The sequence below is a fragment of the Balaenoptera musculus genome, chromosome 15, assembly GCF_009873245.2.
Source record: "Balaenoptera musculus isolate JJ_BM4_2016_0621 chromosome 15, mBalMus1.pri.v3, whole genome shotgun sequence".
Lineage (NCBI taxonomy): Eukaryota > Metazoa > Chordata > Mammalia > Artiodactyla > Balaenopteridae > Balaenoptera > Balaenoptera musculus.
Window position 1 is genome coordinate 26,512,316 of NC_045799.1, and position 18,454 is coordinate 26,530,769.

General features: G+C 60.5%; 1 protein-coding gene across 3 annotated transcripts in view; it reads left to right on the forward strand.

Annotated features, from left to right (window-relative positions):
- The window catches only part of NOL4L (nucleolar protein 4 like), a 125,598-nt gene that overhangs the window by 101,321 nt on the left and 5,823 nt on the right, over positions 1–18,454 (forward strand). For all 3 annotated transcript variants that reach the window (XM_036827112.1, XM_036827113.1, XM_036827114.1), the window contains 4 exons: positions 14,910–15,178; positions 17,544–17,729; positions 17,809–18,000; positions 18,204–18,326. In XM_036827112.1, the coding sequence (XP_036683007.1) occupies positions 14,910–15,178; positions 17,544–17,729; positions 17,809–18,000; positions 18,204–18,326 (770 nt within the window). The remainder of the gene's footprint in view (positions 1–14,909; positions 15,179–17,543; positions 17,730–17,808; positions 18,001–18,203; positions 18,327–18,454) is intronic.

The following is an 18,454-nucleotide window of genomic DNA, read 5'->3' on the forward strand; positions in this document are numbered from 1 at the left end:
CCGCCTTCCAGCTCCAGCGTTCCCGCGGGTGGGGAGCCGAGCGGGGGCAGCGCACGCTGTCGGGGGGCTCTGGGGCCGGGACATGCCCAGCAGCTGACCTCCCGCCTCATCTGAGCTGATTGAGGGCCACAGCCAAAGACCTCACCGAGGGCCACACCAGCAAAGCTCAGCCCAAGGCTGTCGGTTACACCTTCCCAAGAAGGATCCAGAGCATTTATTTTTAAAAACCCCACAGTAGTAGGACTGAATGGGGGCCATAGTCCCCCAACTCATTCTCCAAAAACTCGTGTTATTGTTGCTTACAACCACCCTTTGGCGGGGAGCGGGGTGGGGGGGGGGTGTCTCATTCTCATCTCTGTCAGAGACACTCTCCAGGGAGATGTGGTGATTTGGGGGGGCCTCCAGGATCAGGTAGCAGAAGGGAGTGCTTCTGTGGGGTTTACAGGGCTTCCTCAGCCACGGAGGCTAATGGGGTCAGTGTGTCCCGCAGCCGGTCCCGCAGGAGCCAGGTGGGGGCGCCAACCCGGGTGTGTGTCGTCACACGTGTCCCCCACCCCTCCAGCCGCCCAGGTCCCTCCTGACTGTGGGTGCTGGGGCCGGGGCAGGCTGGCCCGCTGACAGGACGAGGGTGTTTATCAGGGCAGGCAGCCAGAGCTGGAGACAGGGAGGATGGTGTTGACCACGATACCATCGATTTAATTATTTCATCAGAGGCTGTGTCTGGAGGCTGTGGGTTGATGTGCTGGCCAGAGGCCGACCCAGACCCAGTGCAGGGGGTCGCAGGCTTTGAGGGACCGGCTGGCTTGGTCTCTGCTGCCCTTCTGGTCCTAGATCTGGTGGTGACTCCCGTGTCTGTCCAGACCAGTGGGCTCCCAAAGCTGGGCACAGACCCGGCCTGGAGTCCTTGGCCAGCCCTCCAGCCCTCCCTCTGAAGGTGCCTGCAGTGTAGACGTGAGCTGAGATCCCACTCCCATCAGTGGATCGGTGGGAGACCGTTGGGGGCTTCAGGGTGTTATCATGTCCCCTGTTGTTAAAGAAGGACTGGGCAGGGACAGGCCAAGCAGGGGCTCTGTGTGCATCCAGGCACAGCCCTCCATGGTCTCCACTCCCTGCTCATGTGCCTTCATCCAGAAGCTTCCCCAACGCCACCGACCCCCAGGATGGCTTGGTGCTCGGTCTCTGGCCCTCGGTCCTCCATCTGGGGTCCTCAGTCTGAGGCCCCCACTGTGAGCTCTGCAAGGGGCGGACCACGTGGATCTTGCTCTCTGCTCCGTCCCCGGTGACTCTGGCTGCATGCCTGGCACGTCATAGGGGCCTGCTGAATGTTTGTTGCCCGAATGAATAAAGGAACAAACATTTATTGAGGCCTACCCCCAGCACACCATCCAGAGGGGAGAGAGGTCTGCCCCCGCCAAGTCGGGTTCTTTGTTCCTGAGGATACCCCCGGTCTGAGCACCTGGGTCTTTTCCTTTAGCCAGAAAGTGTGGGGACTCCCAAGGCCGTGCCAGGGAGCAGCATCCCACCCCTGCTGGTCAGGGATACAGCCAGAGCATCTCAAGAAACCAGGCAGTTTGCACAGATTCACCTCTGTTGGTGGATGCGTTGGGGCCCTCCTCTTCCTCCAACACCTCCTCCTCCCCCTTTTTCAAATTTTAGCAAAGGCAGATAAGGGCTGGGCCTTGGCAGGGCAGGTCCCATGGCTGAGACCAGGAATGAATCAGGCCAGTTCTCACTCCTGGGAGCTTGTCTGACGTTCAGCAGGTGTGGGAGTGTGCTTGCCACGAACACAAACACGGTTGTGCTTTTGTCCCCAAGCCTGCCACTGCCTGCGAGGCCTCACTTCAGAGGTCTCTTTCACGGGTCCCGTTCCTGGCTTCTTGAAATCACGGCATCGGGTGCTTTGGCCGGGGAACCCCATGGTGCTTCCTCATTGGCGGCTGGAGCTGCTGTGGGTGAGCACAGGGCTCTTGTCCCGTCTCAGGGGAGGGAACTGTTGATCAGTGAGAGAACTGGGGTGATCTGGCCAGAGTCGGGAGGGGTTGCCAAGGCTGCTCCCCTCCTCTTTCCTCTTTGGCAGGCGTCGAGGTCCTGTGCGAGGTTCCCCAGAAGATGGGCACGGGAACCTGGGAACCAGAGGAGGCTGTCCCCCCAAACTCGGAGCACTACCTCCTCTGAGTCGTGATCCAGGGCTGAGTGATCCAGGCCGTTCCCACCACTGCCTGCAGGCTACGTACAGCCAGGTCCCCTCCAGACCCGCCACTAAGCCCCAGCTGAGGCTTCGGGCTTTCTTTTGAGTCCACACAGAGCCCTGGTCTCATCATAGGTGCCTGGAAAAACACCCAGGAGGTGCATTTTGGGGGTGGAGAGAAGGACAGTTGGAAGAAGCCAACTGTTGAGACTCTGTCCAGAGACACGGTGGTCTGGCATTGACTTAGGACCAAACAGCACATCCATCTGTAGTTACGCCCCGTCAGTGGGATTATCTGTTTGATGACCGTCTCCTCCCCAGATACCGACTAAGCACCCTGAGAGCCAGTTCCCTGGTGCCCAGCATAGCACCTGGCACAGAGCAAGTCGGGGGGAGTGTCTGTTAAATGAATAAGTGAAAGAGGGCCCAGGCCGGGCAGGTGAGCCAGCAGGCTGCTGGATGTCAGATGCATGGCCAGGCCAGGGCCCTCTCCTTCCATTTCCCCTTGATGTGCTTCACCAGGCCTCTTGCTCTGCCTCTTCCTGAGCGGAAAATGTGAGGCCTGGCCTCCAGAAGGGATGCGGGGGGTGGGGAGTGGACATTACTCACCTTCCGGGCAGACAGGAAGTCACCGCCAGGGCAGAACCGAGGGTCCTGCTTCTGTCTTCCTGCAGGGTCATTGGGGTTTGCTGGGCAGGAGCTGTGAGGCATCTGGGGGACCTCTTGTTTGTGCCTCTCAGATGAGAGGTTCCTCCAGCCTTGGGCCTCTGGGACCCACTGGACCTCGGAGCTTCCCTCCCTCCAGGGACATGGTGCCAGCACTTTCTGCCTTCAGACTGGACGTCTGGAGTCTCTCCTCCAGTGGCCATCACCACGTCATGAGGCTAGACCAAGGCACTGAGGGTCCTGGCTTAAGCCTTTGGTTCTTTCAGGGCTCTCCACCAGTTTTGTCACATGAATATCAAGCCCTGTGGCCTGGGAGGCTGATAACCCCTCGCCCCTTCAAGGAACCTGCAGGAGAGGGACAGGCACACAGAACGTGGGATCCCCGCCAGGTTGTAAGCTTTCTGAGGGCAGGAGATGTGTCTTTGAAGAAACGTATCTTATTTTTTACCTTATTTCACAAGTATTACATTCATTGTAGAAAACAGAAGAAAAACAGGAGCAAAAAAAAAAACTGACAGTCAAAGTTACCAATGTTACCAGTGCTATTTTTCTTAGTCTTTTCTGTGTATATAATCAAAGTCGTTTCCTTTAAAAAAAAAAAAAAAAAAGGTGGGGGTAGGGATCGTGTAGTGTTGGACCCACGTTTTTTTCCACACGGTGTCTCGTCTCTCCCCATCGCTGATATGGCATTTTTAAAGGTTGTCTGGTCATCCCAGTGACTGAAGGTCCCATTCCTGAGCCCACTGTTTGCTCAGCTCTGCGCTGGTGGCAGGTTGGCTGCGACCCTGTGGGCTCAGAGCTGTGACTAGGCCTGACCTGCAGAAGGAGAGGTAACTTACCCAGACTCCAAGTGGCCTCAAGGGTGTCTCTGACTCCAGAGCCTATGTTTGGGCCACTCATGGGGAAGGACATCCCAGCCCCCCTTTTCTGTTGTCACAAACAGTGTGGCACGGAGCAGCCTCAGGGCCGAGTGTCCTCTTCTGGGCTTTATCCCCAGCCCTCAGCTCAGAGCAGGTGCCCAGCAAACGGCTCTTGAGAAGCTAGTGGCAGAGACGGGGGACCAGCGGAAGCCTGTCAGAGGAGGCTGTGTTGTGATGTCGAAGGCAGGTGTTCAACAGCCTGGGAAGCTTGGGCAGCACGTCAGGAGGAGGCTGGGAAGGGAGAAAGATACTGCATGCCAGGGTTGGGGATTTCCTGGGTCACATGTCTCCAGAAGCTCCTTGTGGCCCCAAGCTTCAGCCAGGAGAGAGGGCCCAGGCCAGGCGAGGGGCTGGCGTGCAAGGGGTCCGGGAAGAAGGAGAGAGGTGAAGCCGCCTCTGTGGGCCCAGGGTCTCTCCCGGACACGGCCCCCTGCTGGCGGCCCCTGGCACCTTGCCGTGGCTCTCCGGAGCAGGCCCTGGCCTGCCCTGGTCCTGCAGTGCGGTCTTAAGCAAGTTGTTCACCTCTGATCCCTGGCTGCTGTGTGTAGCGTGGCCTGCGTGACTGCAGCCATTAATCCTGGTGTGTCTCAGGAGCCCTTTGTGAGAAGACCAAGGCTTCCTGCCTCCTGGCTCTTGCTGCCCTTGGGTGTGGCGCTCCACTAACCCAGACATGCAAACTGGGCAGCAGCAGGGGCGGTCACCTGGGGAGCAGGTGTGTGACTTGCTTGCCCAGGGCTCGGTATTTACAGCAGTGCCGCCTCCCCTGTCCTCACCCACCTGGGCCTCTCTCCCCAGTCTCCACGGAGGGTGGGTCTGCAGGGGGAGTGTGCCCTAACCCCAGCCACGGTGAGCCAGCCCAGGCTAGATTCTGCCTCTGCTCCCTCTCTGCTGTGTGGCCTGGGGCCAATCCCTCCCCGTCACTGGATGGCGGGGTGAGGACTGGACAGTGTGTGGACAAGGAAGGCTGGGTGAACGGAGATGGGATCATTTCCTCTGAGGTGGCCAGGCAGCTGCAGGAGGCTCTGCTGAGGAGCCGGAGGCTGGGGTCCGTGGCCAGTTGGCACTCACAGGCTGAGGGGGCGGTAGGTGGGTCAGGAGTCCACCTCACTTTACCCCATCCACCCGACCCTTCACTGCCCCACGCGGTCCAGTCCTGTCTCCTCATCCATCCAGGTCTTTCTTGATCCCTTCTGCCCACTGCGCCCTGTGGGGTTCTGACCACGGCTTTCTTTACAAGCTCGCGGCTTGGGCACCCACAGCTTGCTCTAGCATCTCCTGAGTTCCTGTCCCACTCACCACCCACATGTGCCAGGGCCTGTTGGGGGACCTTACGTCTCCCAGGATCCTGCTCCCTGATCTGCAAACCCCAGACCCGTCCCAAGCTCCCACACTGATGGGCAGCCCCACGGGCAGCTGCAAGTTAGCTCTTCTGTCCAAGGAGAAGGCGCCCGGGCAGCAGCTTAGCTCCTGTGTGCTGGCCACTGTGCCGGGCACTGAGGATGCCACGGGAGTGTTCCCGGCCGGGGGTGGAAGCTGCTGGTGCAAGGGAAGAGGCAAGAGGCTGTACTGCGAGTGGGGTTGGGGCCAGGCCAGGCAGGCTCAGAGACAGTCGCCCGCGTTACCCCTGAGCCTCGGCCACTTCTCGTGTTCTCTGCGCATGGCACCCACCCTCCCACGGGCCCACCCCTGCGGTTGGAGCAGCTGTCTCCCCAGCCGGGGCCCCAAGGCTTCACAGCCTGCTGCACCCTGCTCACTGTGGACCTGACCCTCGTGGTTGGGCATCCTCCCTGGTCACTGTCACATGGGGGGAGGACTGTGGCCCCTTCACAGTGGCCTCCCTGGGATGGCTTCCCGCAGTGGGCTTTTAAACTGAGCCTCCTCTCCCCCACGCCTGATCTTGGTCCTGACTCCACCTTTCTCAGGTGAGACTGGAAGCTGTGTCTGGGCCTCATTTTCTGGCTACAGGTCACATACTCCCTCCTTCTAGAGCAGTAGCTATTTGCTCCTATTCAAGGCTCCAAACATCCGCACCGGATGGAGAGAGGCAGTGGCAGCGGCGGCCTCCTGCCCCCGCCCCCCAACCCCAGAACTAGGGCCCAAGCCCTTCCGGGGATTGGCCGTGGGCCACCCTGCCAGGCCCGGGTCACAGGAAAGTGTCCATCATCAGCTGGGCTGCAGGCGGCACAGACAATGCTGGGCTGTCCTGGCCTCCTGCCGCTGCGGGGTAAGGGAGGCTGGGAGACAGCACCGAGAGATCCCTTTATCCCCGGAGCAGGCCAGGCCTGCACAGCCCTGGCCTTGTGCAGGCTGCCAGGGTCTTAGGCCCTCACAGGCCCCCAGATGCCTGGTGGGGGCATAGGGCAGGACACGCTCCAGGGCCCTAGAGGTAAAGTTCACCTGCTGAGAAAGGGAGAGGGAGATCCCCCCCGACACCTGGAAGATTCGCCTAGGCCTGCTGAGCCATCGGGGTGTCAGAGCCCTGCTCCCCCCTGCCCCCCTCCCCAGCCCAGGACACGTGGAAACCCAACTGCCTCTTGCCCCTCTGTGGAGGCAGACCTGCTGTGCTGGAGAGGAGGCCAGGGGAGGGGTGTGTCGGAGAGGCATTGCCACCCGAGCCTGTCCACAGGCGACGTTCCCAGGAACCAGGAAGTGGCCGGGGCCACGCTGGCGTGATCACTCTGACCTAAGGGCTGGGATGCACTGAACCCAGACGGGCTTCCTGGCCGGCTGGCAGAAGGCCTGCCAGGCCCTCAGAAGCCACACACAAGCACACAGGCTCTGGGGCTAGGGCCCTGCCCCATGAATCATTCACACATGGTTGCCCGAAGTGGCTCTCTTTGCTCTCAGAACACATCATTTGTTTTGGGGTTGGGGTGAGGGGGTGCAGGGGACCTCTCAGCTAGAGATTTGCACACTGAATTAGCCTTGAGGGCTCACTGCCTGTGTTTGGCCTTGAGGGTGGGGCCAGGGAGACTGTCGGGCCTGGGAAGACATAGACCCAGGCAGTCCATGTTGGGAGTGTTTTCCCCCGGGGCACATTAGGCCAGGATATGTTGGGGAGGGCCGGCAGAAAGTGGGACAGTGGCAGGGGTGGGGGCTGTCCCATAGTACAGATGGGCAAATCGAGGCCAAGAGAAGAAAGAGCATGAGGGGTGGGTGCTTCGGGGAATCAGGCAGCACTGGGGCTTATCTGTGCTCTTCCATTCACGCTGTGTGACAGCCGATGACTTCCCTCTGGGATCCTCTGGTTCCTTCATGATGTCTGTTCCGGGGGGTGGTTGTGCAAATCAGGCACAATGAGTCTGCCCGGCGCCTGCCACATACTTGGTGTCCACCCCCCACCGAAGGCGGCGCCCGCCCCCAGTGCCCCGCCGCCAGCCCTGCTCAGGCCACCTGCTCCAAGACCCCAGCTCTCATCAGCAACTTGGACACCTCTCTAGGGGCTGAGACCCCAGGGTCCCTGCACTGAGCGAAATGATTTCAGTTTAGGGGGAAATCACAAAAATCTGGGTCTGCGCTAACATGGGAGCCACAGACCGCTATCGAAAAGGGCTCGTGCAAATTGAGGTGTACCGTGTAAAATACACACTGAGTTTCAAAGACTTTGTATGCAAAAAGGATGTAAGGTATCTCAGATTTAACATGGTATTAATTATTAGTTGAAATGATAATATTTTGGATATATTGGGTTAAATAAAGTAGTTTATTAAAATTCATTCCACTTGTTTTTTTTTTTTTACATTTTTTAACGTGGCTACTAGAAAACTGACAATTCCGTAGGTGGCTCGCATTAAGTTTCTGTTGGACAGCGCCGCTCTGGACTCTGAGGGCCTCAGGTGTTGATACCAGCTTCAGGAATGAGTCATAAAAGGGCAGGAAGGTGGATGCTGTGGAACAGAGGTGCTGGGGGTGTTAGGGGGCAGGAGTGGAGCCGGGATGGGGAGCAGGGGCTGGGCCAGGCCTTTGGAACCACAGGGATGGAGCGGGGTAGCGTTCAGGAGGGGCAGCTAGGTGGGCAGCGGGGTCCTAAGGCAGACTGTGGGGCAGATGCCCGGTGTGGCCCCACCGCCCAGGATGGTGGGGTCCCAGTGACACCGCCTCACCCAACTCCTCGGTGTCCCCCGTTTGACCCCAGGGCCCTCTTCCGGGAGGAAGAGCAGGGTAAGCCTGCCAGGAGCCTGGTGCTCCTGGGAACTATGCATCATGTCAACGCAGCCTGGCCACTGGCCTTTGTCAGAGCGGAGGCCAGCCCTGGCGAGGCACGCACCCCAAATTCAGAGCAGAGTCAGTGCCCCCGGACTGCAGCCCGAAGCCACGTGGGAGGGGGGAGGAGGGGCTGGCTCTTCCACATCCTGGGGGCCTCCAGGCCACGGTGGGGCTGCGGCTCCAGCACTCTCCCCTCCCCGCCTCCTCCGGGCCCACGTCCTGTGTGTGTGAATTATCGACGCCCCCTCCTCTCCCCTGCCTGGAAGCCCGCCGAGGAAGGGGTGCTTCCTGCGGCAGCCCAGCCGCACCTCTGGCCACAGCGGGCAGCCTGCAGCGGGCACTCCGGGCTGGTGGGGCCGTACGCCCGGTCCCAGGACCGGTGGACCTTCGCGCTCTTGCCCAGCCCTCCTTGGGAGCCTGCGAGGGTTGCCCCTGGGAGAGGGCGCCGCTGGCTGTGGCCCCAGAGCCCGGTGTGGCGATTGGCGGCTCGCACAGAGCCGGGCTTGTGCGGACTGCGGGGCACTGGCGCCCACATAAGGGCATTGTTTGCTGAGGTAAAAGGGGTTTTTGTCTCCTTCTGGAGACTGGACAGAAGGAGGAACAATTTCCCCCATTCATCGCTAATTCCCCCATTTGAATAGCAGCGCATTGCCCCACGTTACATAGATGGGCACGCAGTCCTTCCCTGCCCATAGGCATTCCGGGCACAGGTGGTGGGCCCTGTGTCCTGCCCAGACCAGGGAGCTGCCCTTCGCCGGAGCCAGGGAGGCCTGGTTTTGTGGACATGCTCGGCAGGGGTGCGTTCCCGCCGCCTCCCCGTGGCCCCGCACTGCACTTGTCCCTGTCACTGCGGTCACAGGCTGGGGGCAGTCCTGTCCTGTTGGCATTGTTCGGGGCTCCGGCCGGCCGGCTGTGGGTGGGGTGCCCACCCTGGAGGGGCCTCCTGCCACAACTGCATAGATAAGGACCAGGTGGAGACAAGAGGGTCACTTCCAGCTCCGTGTCCCGTGCCTGGAGGCCTGCACCCCCGGAAGGCCCGACTCCTGCACTCTGTGTACTGGGCCCTTGGTGCCCATGGGGCCAGCTGGGTTCTTTCACAGGGTCATAAAGTGTCAGAGCCCAAGAGGGCGTCAGCGGCAACTCCCTAGACTGCAGATAAGAGGAGCCAGGGAGGCGGGCTGTGCCCAAGGTCGGGAGACAGCGCGGCCCCGCACCTGCTCCCCCGGCCCTGCTCCTCGGGCATGGGTTTGCGTGCGTGACTCCCTAAGTCACATTTTTTTGGAGAGGGTTGGGAGGAGGAAAGAACTAGGAACGGATCAGAACCCAGCTTGCCCCAGCCTGGGATGATGATGTTTCTCCCTCTTCTTTTCCCCACACAGTGCCAGGCAGGTCTCTGGGCCAGGGCTGTGCCGGGCGCTGGGGGAGGGCGGGCCCTGCAGCCAGCCCCTCCTGGGTTTGGGGTGGCCCACAGTGAGGAGAGGGCCAGTGGAGGCTCCGTTCCCTCGGGCCCTCCTGGGGGCAGGACCGTGGATTACTCAGAGACCAAACCAGGCACACGTGATGCAACCTGCCTCCGGCCAGCTTTAGCAGTTAAGGAAATCATTGGCTCCTATAACCAGAAAGTCTAGGGCCTTCTTTGGCTTTGGGCACGGACGGATTTAGGGGGGATTTGTCTGTGCCAGCTTGTCAGCCCTGCCTTCTGGGTGAGGGCCTCCCTGCTGAGTGGGCTCAGCAGCCCCTGGGGTGAGGGGAGGGTCCCTCTTCCCAGTCGTTTCTGCAAAAGCCCCTGGACTGACTTTCATGGGTCGAGCTTGGTCAGATGCCCATCACGGATCGCTGTGATGGGCTGTGCTGACTGGCTGGGCCTGGGACACGTGCTCAACCTGGAAGCCTCGGGGTGCCCTCACCAGAGGAAGGGGTGTGGTTTCTGGAGAGGCAGGAACGATCTGGGGCAGCTTACGGGGGCGCTGGGCACAGACCATAGACATAATATGTAAGAAGGTGATAAACACTCTGAAAAAAACGGGTAAAGGGGTCAGCGTGTCAGAGTGGGGGCAGGGAGGTCTTACTGAGAAGGTGACCTTTCAACAAAGCCCTGGAGGGAAGGGAACTCCGAGTGTCCCGAGAAGAGGGAACAAGGGCAGAGGCCAGGGCACACAGTTGGATGGGGTGACAGCGAGGGTGGGAGGGCCCAGCGGGCCTGGGGAGAGTTTGGCTTCAGCTTGGGGGTTTGAACTCAGTCCGTGGACTGCGGCCGGGTCATCACCACTGCCTCGGGGGCCTCTGGACGGATACAGCCGCTGCCTCGGGGCCTCTGGACGGATGCAGCCGCTGCCTCGGGGCCTCTGGACGGATGCAGCCGCTGCCTCGGGGCCTCTGGACGGATGCAGCCGCTTTTCTTGTCCCCAGCAGCCCTCTGCCCTGCTTTGGTCAGGGGGCTTCAGCCCTTGCCCCAGGGCCTTCTCAGCATTGTCCTTGGAGGCTTCTCCCAGAAAGCCTGCCCTGCCTCCCTTCCTCCCTCCTGCCCAGCACCCACCCTAGTTCCACCCTCCCTGGGGTGAGATCCGCAGCGGGTGGTCCAGAACTGGGGCCTCGATGGGTGCTGCAGTCAGAGAGGGCTTCCCAGAGGAGGAAGGGGCTGCAGGGGAGGTGGGGGGACAGGGATCAAGGGCGAGAAACTCCAAGGCTCTCTCCAGAGCCCAGTGTCCTCTAGAACCTTATGTTTGGTTTCTTGCTCCCTAGAGCATGAGCCCCAGGACAGTGACCACCCCCATCTTTTCACCTCAGTGTCCCCAGTGCCCCACACAGGCCTGACGCCCAGTAAGTGTTCGAGAAAGGAAGGGACGAGGGCAGGAACAGCATCTTCCCGGCCCTGTCCCTCTCCCACCTCCCCTTACCGTGCCCACCTCAGATCTGGCACCAAGCTGGGCTCCGAGGGGACCCCAGAAGCCCACAGTCCAGTCTGGAAAAGCCATGCTCGGGAAGCAAGTGCATTACGAAGTGAGAAGGCCTAGGCAGGGGCAGGGAGTCGGGGTTTTTTTTAAGCACCTATTCTTTGTGCCAGGTATTGTCCACACCTTATAAATCCTATTTTACTGACATGGCACCCATTTTGAAAGGAAGTGAAGGAGTGTCTTCAAGGATACACAGCCTCTCTGCATTCTGCCTAAAGCCCATGGCCTCCCTCGTCGGCAGGAAGTGGACCCCGGGTTGCAGGCAGCCCATGAGCAGGTTAAGGGCGGCGTGTTGGGGGGCGGGGGGAGGCACTTGTGACTCACCTTTGCCCCAGAGGAGGGCTCTGTGTGTGTCGCTGCCTTTTCCTGACCCCAGATGCAGAGTGGAGGCGGGAGAGGCTTGGCCCCTGGATACATGCGGTGGCAGCAAATGGAGCTTGTAAACTGGAGCCCACTGGCCTACTCAAGGATTTTTGTTTTGTTTTGTTTTGTTTTGGGGGAATTTTTTGTGGTGAAAAATTTTGTGAAACATAAAATTTGCCATTTAACCATTTTTAAGTGTACAATGCAGCAGCGTTAAGTACGTTGACAATGTTGTGCAACCAGCACACGTTATTTCCAAAACAGAGTTTTCCTTACTCTAAACAGAAACTCTGTAACCATTAAGCAATAACTCCCCATTTCACCTTCCCCCAGTCCCTGGTGTCCCCTAATATACTTTCAGTCTCTATGAATATGACTATTCTAGATATTGCATGTAAGTGTCCTCATTCAATACCCGTCCTGTTGCTTCTGACTTATTTCACTTAGCGTAACGTTTCCACAGTTCATCCATGTTATAGCATGTATCAGAGTTTCATTACTTTTTATGGCTGAATAGTATTTCATTGCATAGATAGACCACGTTTTGTTTGTCCATTTGTCCAGTAAGGTTTTTCAAAATGTGAACAATGTAAGTCAGTCACCAATATTTAAAAATCTGGATATTTACATAATGGTGCATATTTCCAGTTTCTTCTAAAAACTTGGAATGCATAGCTACATGAGGTCCGGGCTCCTGACCTCATGGGTCTCATCTGCCCAGCCACTTCCCCTATCAGACTGAGGTGGCATCTGCCTACTCGGAGGGGCCGTGCCACCATTGGAGCCAGCGCCTGAGGTGCACAGCCCTGGGGTGAGGGTGTTGGCAGCTCAAGAGTCTGGGCCAGCACCCTGGGCTCCTGAGCTGGAGGGCCCTGGGAACACACATACACACACCCGTGCGCACACACACACACACCCACGTGCGTGTGTCCTCACAGCACCGAGCCTCCTTCATGCTCATGCCTGGAGATGCACAGGGCGAGAGGGTCCGTCCTCCCTGGAGGGAATCTGGCCGGGAGGCAGGCAGTCAGGGTGCCACCTCTGGGCCCGTTCCTGGTGTGATGCTGCAGGAGGCCGTTGGCCTGACGCCCATGCTGAGCGTAGTAAAGGTTGGCTCCCTCTGTGCTTGGTGTGGTGCCCATTGACCCTCCTAGCAACCCCTCCTTCCAGAGGAGGAAGACAAGGCCCTCTGAGGTCAAGCAAGTGGACTTTTGGGGGTGGTGCCAGGATGTGAAGTCACACCTGCAAGGTGAGCTAAGAATGGGCACCGGCCAGAGCTCAGAGGAGCTCAGACAGTTGGCCAGGAGGGGTGTCAGTCCTTGCCCTCCAGCTCCTCGACCCTGGCAGAGACTTCTGAATCCCGGGTGCTGGGGCTTCTCTGGCAACGGGCCCAGCCCTGGTGGGGACGTAGGCAGCTCTCAGGACCGACCCTGAGCCACTGAAGGAGGCATGAAGTATCCCTCGGAAGGATGGGCACCAGGCTGGGCTCGGGGCTCTGAGTACCTCCTTCCTAGGGACAGTGGAGGAAGGAGGCCTGCTCTGAGAAGGTAGCATTGAGCCAGGTCTTGAAGGTGGACTGACATTTACTGAGCTGGAAGCAACATGGCAGGCAGGCAGCAGAGCCCAAGCAGAGGCCTGGAGGTGTGAGGCTTCAGAAGTGGCCCAGCATAGTGGGACCTGGGCTGGGGGAGGCTGCAGAGATCATGGGACCAAGAACACACCCGGCAAGAGTGCCGACTCTTCTTGGGCAGGCTGTGGGGAGCAGGAAGGTTAGGGAACAGGGGAGTGATAGTTAGACTGGTGCTGGGAAAGGGTGGGGTGAGCGAGGGGAGCTGGGGTGCTGAGGGGGGAGGTCGGCCAAGGAGGCTGGATGGGGTGGGGGTGGGGTGGATGTGGTTTGGCAAGTTGGTGGCCCATTCACTTTCTGGGTGTTTCAGTAATGTGCATCTGTCCCCCCAGGAGGGCTGGCATCTTGGTATCTTGGTCGTAGTCACTACTTTGTTTCTCAGCTTGGGACAGAGCCAGCACACAATAGGTGCTCAGTAAATACTACTCATTCCACAAATATCTAGGTTGGTCGCTGGAGACACTGCCAGAAGAAAACCAGACCCATCTGTGATTGAGGAGGAGGGGATGGGCGGTGAGGTTCCAGAGGTAGCAGGGCGGCTAGCCTGGGGACTGTGGGATGTAGCTGAGCAAGGCGAGGGGATCTTTGGGGTGGCTTTGAGTAGAGCCTAGAGCTGCCCTGCAGGAGGATGGAGAGAGCAGTGACTGCCCAGAGGAAGAGGGGGAGAAGGAGGGGCATCCTGGCCCAGGGGACCTGCGGCAGCCGAGGAGGAGGGGTGCCATGGCGCGGAGGCCTTTCCCATCCCCCTCTGCCCTGGGCCCTGGCTGCTTGATGGGCAGCCCGGCCCCGCCCCTGGGCAGCCGGGAGGCCAGTGATTGGTTGGCGAGCTAGAGCCGCTTGGTCGCCATGGGGACGCTCCGGAGGTGCGCGTGCCCAGTGCCCAGCACCAGGAACTAAATCTTCATAATCTGCCGGCTGGGAGGGTGGGGGTGGGGTCGTGCGCGACCCTGGCCTGGGGGAGGGGGTGGCCTGGGAGGCGGTCAGGGCTCACAGTGGCCGCCCCTCCCCCACCCACTCTGGTTGCAGGTGCAGAGCCGCTTGGGCACCTGGGCGCCACCAGGAACCACGCGGTACTCACCTGACAGTGACCCCGGGATCTTGAGCGTAGCTTGGGCCTCTGCCTTCTCAGCTGATCAAGCAGGAGGCTGGGGCAGGGTGGGGGAAAGGGGCCTGGAATTTATCTGAAGTGTCTAGGCCCCTAGTTAAAAGTTTGTCCTCCTAGATCCCCCGGCAATGCTGTGCTGTCTGCAGCAGGGGGCGCCCTCCACAGAGCTTTGTTGGGCTGTCACTTCAGGAAAGCAGGGATGGCCCATGAGGTGCCAGGGATGCACCCGCAGCCCTGGCTCTGGGTGTTCAGTGCCATGTGGCCGTGCACCAAGGGCAGATCTCTGTCTGCACAGGCTGCCAGGATTGGCCTGGGCCTGCTTGCTGGAGAGAGTGACTAACTGGGGCAGGGGTGTCACAGTGGAGCCATCCTTCCTCAGGCAGAGGATGGAGAAGTTCGAGGGTCTGCTTTGGGGAAGGGGTCCTGTGGGGAGAGGGTGTAAAGGGGCAAGGCAGTGGTGAGCTGGAGGAAGAGGGGGGCACTGGCCAGGCCCCATGCAGCCCCTGGGGTGTCCGAGGACCTCTGGACCTGCGGCAGGCAGGTCAGACTTGAGGCTGCAGCCACTCACTCCCGGGCCCTCCAAGCTGGATATGGCTTTTGTGGGGTGGAGGGCAGGAGGCACGCTCCATGGCCGCTCCGCTCCTGATGGCCCCAATTTCTGGCAGAGGGACCCTGCCCCCACCTCAGGCTGGGGCAAGGCTAGCCTCTTGGCGCCCCTGGCGAGGACGGCAGCGCTCACCTAGTGCCCAGGGATGCTCGTGAGGCCAACACAGGGCAAGTACCCCCTGTGGCTGCTGTGGCCACGTACCTGCTGGGGGGGGTGGTCTCAGGGGACAGTGGGTGCTGAGGTGGGGCCTCACACCCAGGCCTCTTGTTTCAGACGACTCCTCTTCCGAGAGCGGCAGCGGCAATGGCTCCTCCACCCTGAACCCGTCCACCTCGAGCAGCACACAGGGAGACCCCGCCTTCCCCGAGATGAATGGCAACGGCACCGTGGCCCCCGTGGACTTCACCGCCACCGCCGAGGATCAGCCCATCAACCTTTGCGACAAGCTCCCGCAGGGCTCAGCGCTCGGCACGCCCTCCTACCCCTCCGACGCCGATGGACTGCGGAGCCGCGTCAAGTACGGGGTGAAGACCACCCCCGAGGTGTGTGGGGCTGCGGGCTGCTGGCCCGCCAGAGCTGTGAGCCTCTGCCGCGCCCATACACGGCAGGGTTGTGCGGGGCTGAGGTGAAATCACGCGTACCGGGGTTGTGACACCAAGTCAGGGTGGTAGCCGTGGCTGCTCTGCCATCATTTTCCTGGGGAGGCTCTGGAATGGGAGACCGCTCAGTTGACCTCGAGCAAGGTCCTCACTTCTCCCAGCCTGCACCCCCATCTGTGAAGTGGGGTTGTTGGCCTCTGCCTTGGTGGACGTGATGGGTGACGTGTGGCCTGGCCCCCCTCTGCCTCCAAAACAGAGTCTGCTGTGAGGAACAGCAGCAAGTGGGCTACATTCAGCACAGAGGCCCAAGGCCTCATGTTTTCTGGCTACTCTACATGCCTGTCCCCATTCTACAGATAGTGCAGAAAAAAGGTGAGGCCTTTGTTTGTGGCCCCAGGGATGTGGATGTGTGAAACTCAATAGACCAGGCTAACGGGGGGCGGACAGGTGCCCCACCATTTGGCGCTCCCCTCCCCCTCCCCTGTTGCTTCCGAAAGCCATCTCCGGGCCACTGAGGTCTCCTGCAGCAGTGCAGTGCGGCATGGGGGGCGGGAGCTCTCCTGGGGGGTGTTTTCTTCTGCCCGGGCTAGGGGGGCCAGAGGTGCCTTCTCAGAGCCCTACACTCCTGGGCTGCAGCCACGGGCCCCTGCACAGGTTCCTTCCCCTCCCAGGGCCTGTTTTCTCTTCTGCAGAGGGTGTGGGGTGGGTGCCAGTGCTGGCTTCCAATGACGTGTCTCGTGGGAAGGTTCTGTACAAATGAACGGGTGTTCAGTCGTCGCTGTGTGTCTGAGCCCAGGCTGCGGGGCAGGTACTGGCCAGAGCACTGTCTTCCCTTCTTTGACTGGGTCCCAGGGGCAGGCACAGCTGCTGCCTCGGCAGGCAGAGAGCCAGAGAGCATGAGTTTGCCACCGCGGCCTTAGGCCATGTGTGTGGACCATGGAAGTGAGATGGGAGCATGAGCGCCACTGATAGCTCTTCTGTCTCCACTGACGCTGGCAGAGGATTGGCCAAAGAGCACCTGGGAATGTGACTTGCCCAAGGCGCCTTTGACCCTCGGTTGCGAGTCTGACACAGCCCAGTGGGAGGCCAGAGGACCTGGGTGTCCTTTCCCCTTCAGAGTCTATGTGTGGATCAAGAGATGGGCACGAGGCCAGGGACCCTGGGAGGGCCGACCCCGGTGGGTGTGGTCACATGGAGGCTGGTGGTGGCAGCTACCGTGGGGCAGGGCACCAATCAGTGTCTGTCTTTATACGTTTGTCAGCAAGAGCTGTATGCCGTCTGGGCCACTATGTGGCCACGTTGCAGGGTGTGATCTGCGGCTGTTTGTTTCCTGGGCCTGACTGCCTACTAGATGCCCACCTCCTTGAGGGCAGGGACCGTGTCTCCAGGACACTGCTAGTCAGGGTACCACTGAGTGAAGTCAGGACTCGCCAAAGCCGCAAACTTTCTAAAAGGCAAATGACAATGGTCCTCGGGGAGCCTTCCCAGAGCACGTGTGGCAGGGGGCAGGAGACCGGATGGGAACTGAGCAGCAAAGGATGAAGAAGATGGAAAAAGCAGAGAGGAGAGTGGGGAAGTGCATTCCCAGGAGAGCTGGGGAAGGGTCTTGTTCCAGGAGGGGCTCAGGGGGTGGGTCCCTTCTCTACTGCAGGACAAGGTGACTGCCCAGTGGGCTGTGCCTGGTTCCCTCTCCCCTTCCTACACACGCTCTGCATCGGGGCTCACGGTGACTTCCAGGGGTGGCGGCAGACAGGAGAAGCCCAGCCCGGGAGCTGCAGGGATGCCCTTTTGCCTGATGGGCCTGTCTGTTTGGCTGGTTCTCTCCCAGCCCATCTGTTCCTCATCCCCGACAGACAGCACTCTCACTGCTTTTGTGACAGCTCGGTTGTCAACTCAGGGTTGCAGCCCCTTGGGGACCAGGGAGGAAAACCCCGAAGCCAGAACAGATCTTGGCACAAGCAGGAGAGGCTGGCTGGTGGCGGGAAGGAGCCCTTTCTGTGTTTGCATTTCCCTCGTGCGATGAGGCACGTCCTGGCGTGGGCACTGCTGCGGAGTAAACCACCATCCCCTCCACTGAAGTCCTCCAGGGCGCCAGGCCTCTGCATGTGTGGTTGTGGGCAGTCCTTCCTACAGCCGCCCAGGGAGGGGCGGCAGCGTCGCTGTCCCCGTGTCACAGGGGGAAGGAGCAGAAGGAAAGTGACTTGCTCAGGGCCTTGCAGCGTGGCTCACGTGGCAGCTGGGTGTGCTCGCCGCGCCTGCCCCCACGCTCACCGTGGCCTGACCCTCTGCCCCCCCCGCCCTCTCTCAGTCCCCCCCCTACAGCTCGGGGAGCTACGACTCCATCAAAACCGAGGTCAGTGGCTGCCCTGAGGACCTGACGGTGGGCCGGGCCCCCACAGCAGATGACGACGACGATGACCACGACGACCATGAGGACAATGACAAGATGAATGACTCCGAGGGCATGGACCCTGAGCGCCTCAAGGCCTTCAACGTGAGCGCCCGCCCAGGACGGCCGGCTGGGGCGGGGGCTCAGCCGGGCCAGCCCTTCCCACAGCCTGTGTCTCCTGCAGATGTTCGTGCGTCTCTTTGTGGACGAGAACCTGGACCGCATGGTGCCCATCTCCAAGCAGCCCAAGGAGAAGATCCAGGCCATCATCGAGTCCTGCAGCCGGCAGTTCCCTGAGTTCCAGGAGCGGGCCCGCAAGCGCATCCGCACGTACCTCAAGTCCTGCCGGCGCATGAAGAAGAACGGCATGGAGATGGTGAGCCCCAGGCCCACCAGTCCCAGGCTCCCCGCACCCTCCCGGCCGCCCGGGCGCTTTTCCCACAGCCCTCCCAATACCCCTGGAAGCAGGCGTTGTGGCCCCGGGTTCACAGAGGAGCCCAAAGCCCAGTGCTGCCCTGCCCACCTCTAGGGCAGGGTCTCTGCGCCCTAACACTGGCTCCATCCCCATTCTGCCTGCAGACCAGACCCACACCTCCCCACCTGACCTCGGCCATGGCAGAAAACATCCTGGCAGCTGCCTGTGAGAGCGAGACGAGAAAAGCAGCCAAAAGGATGCGCCTGGAGATCTACCAGTCCTCTCAGGTGCCTGCTTGCTGCCAGCCACTGGGAGGGTGTCCTCAGCCATCCCGCAGATACTACCACGGCCCCTGGGTGCAGAGGGAGCAGGGAGGGCTTCCTCAGATGGAAGATGGAGATGCTGGGGGGAGGGG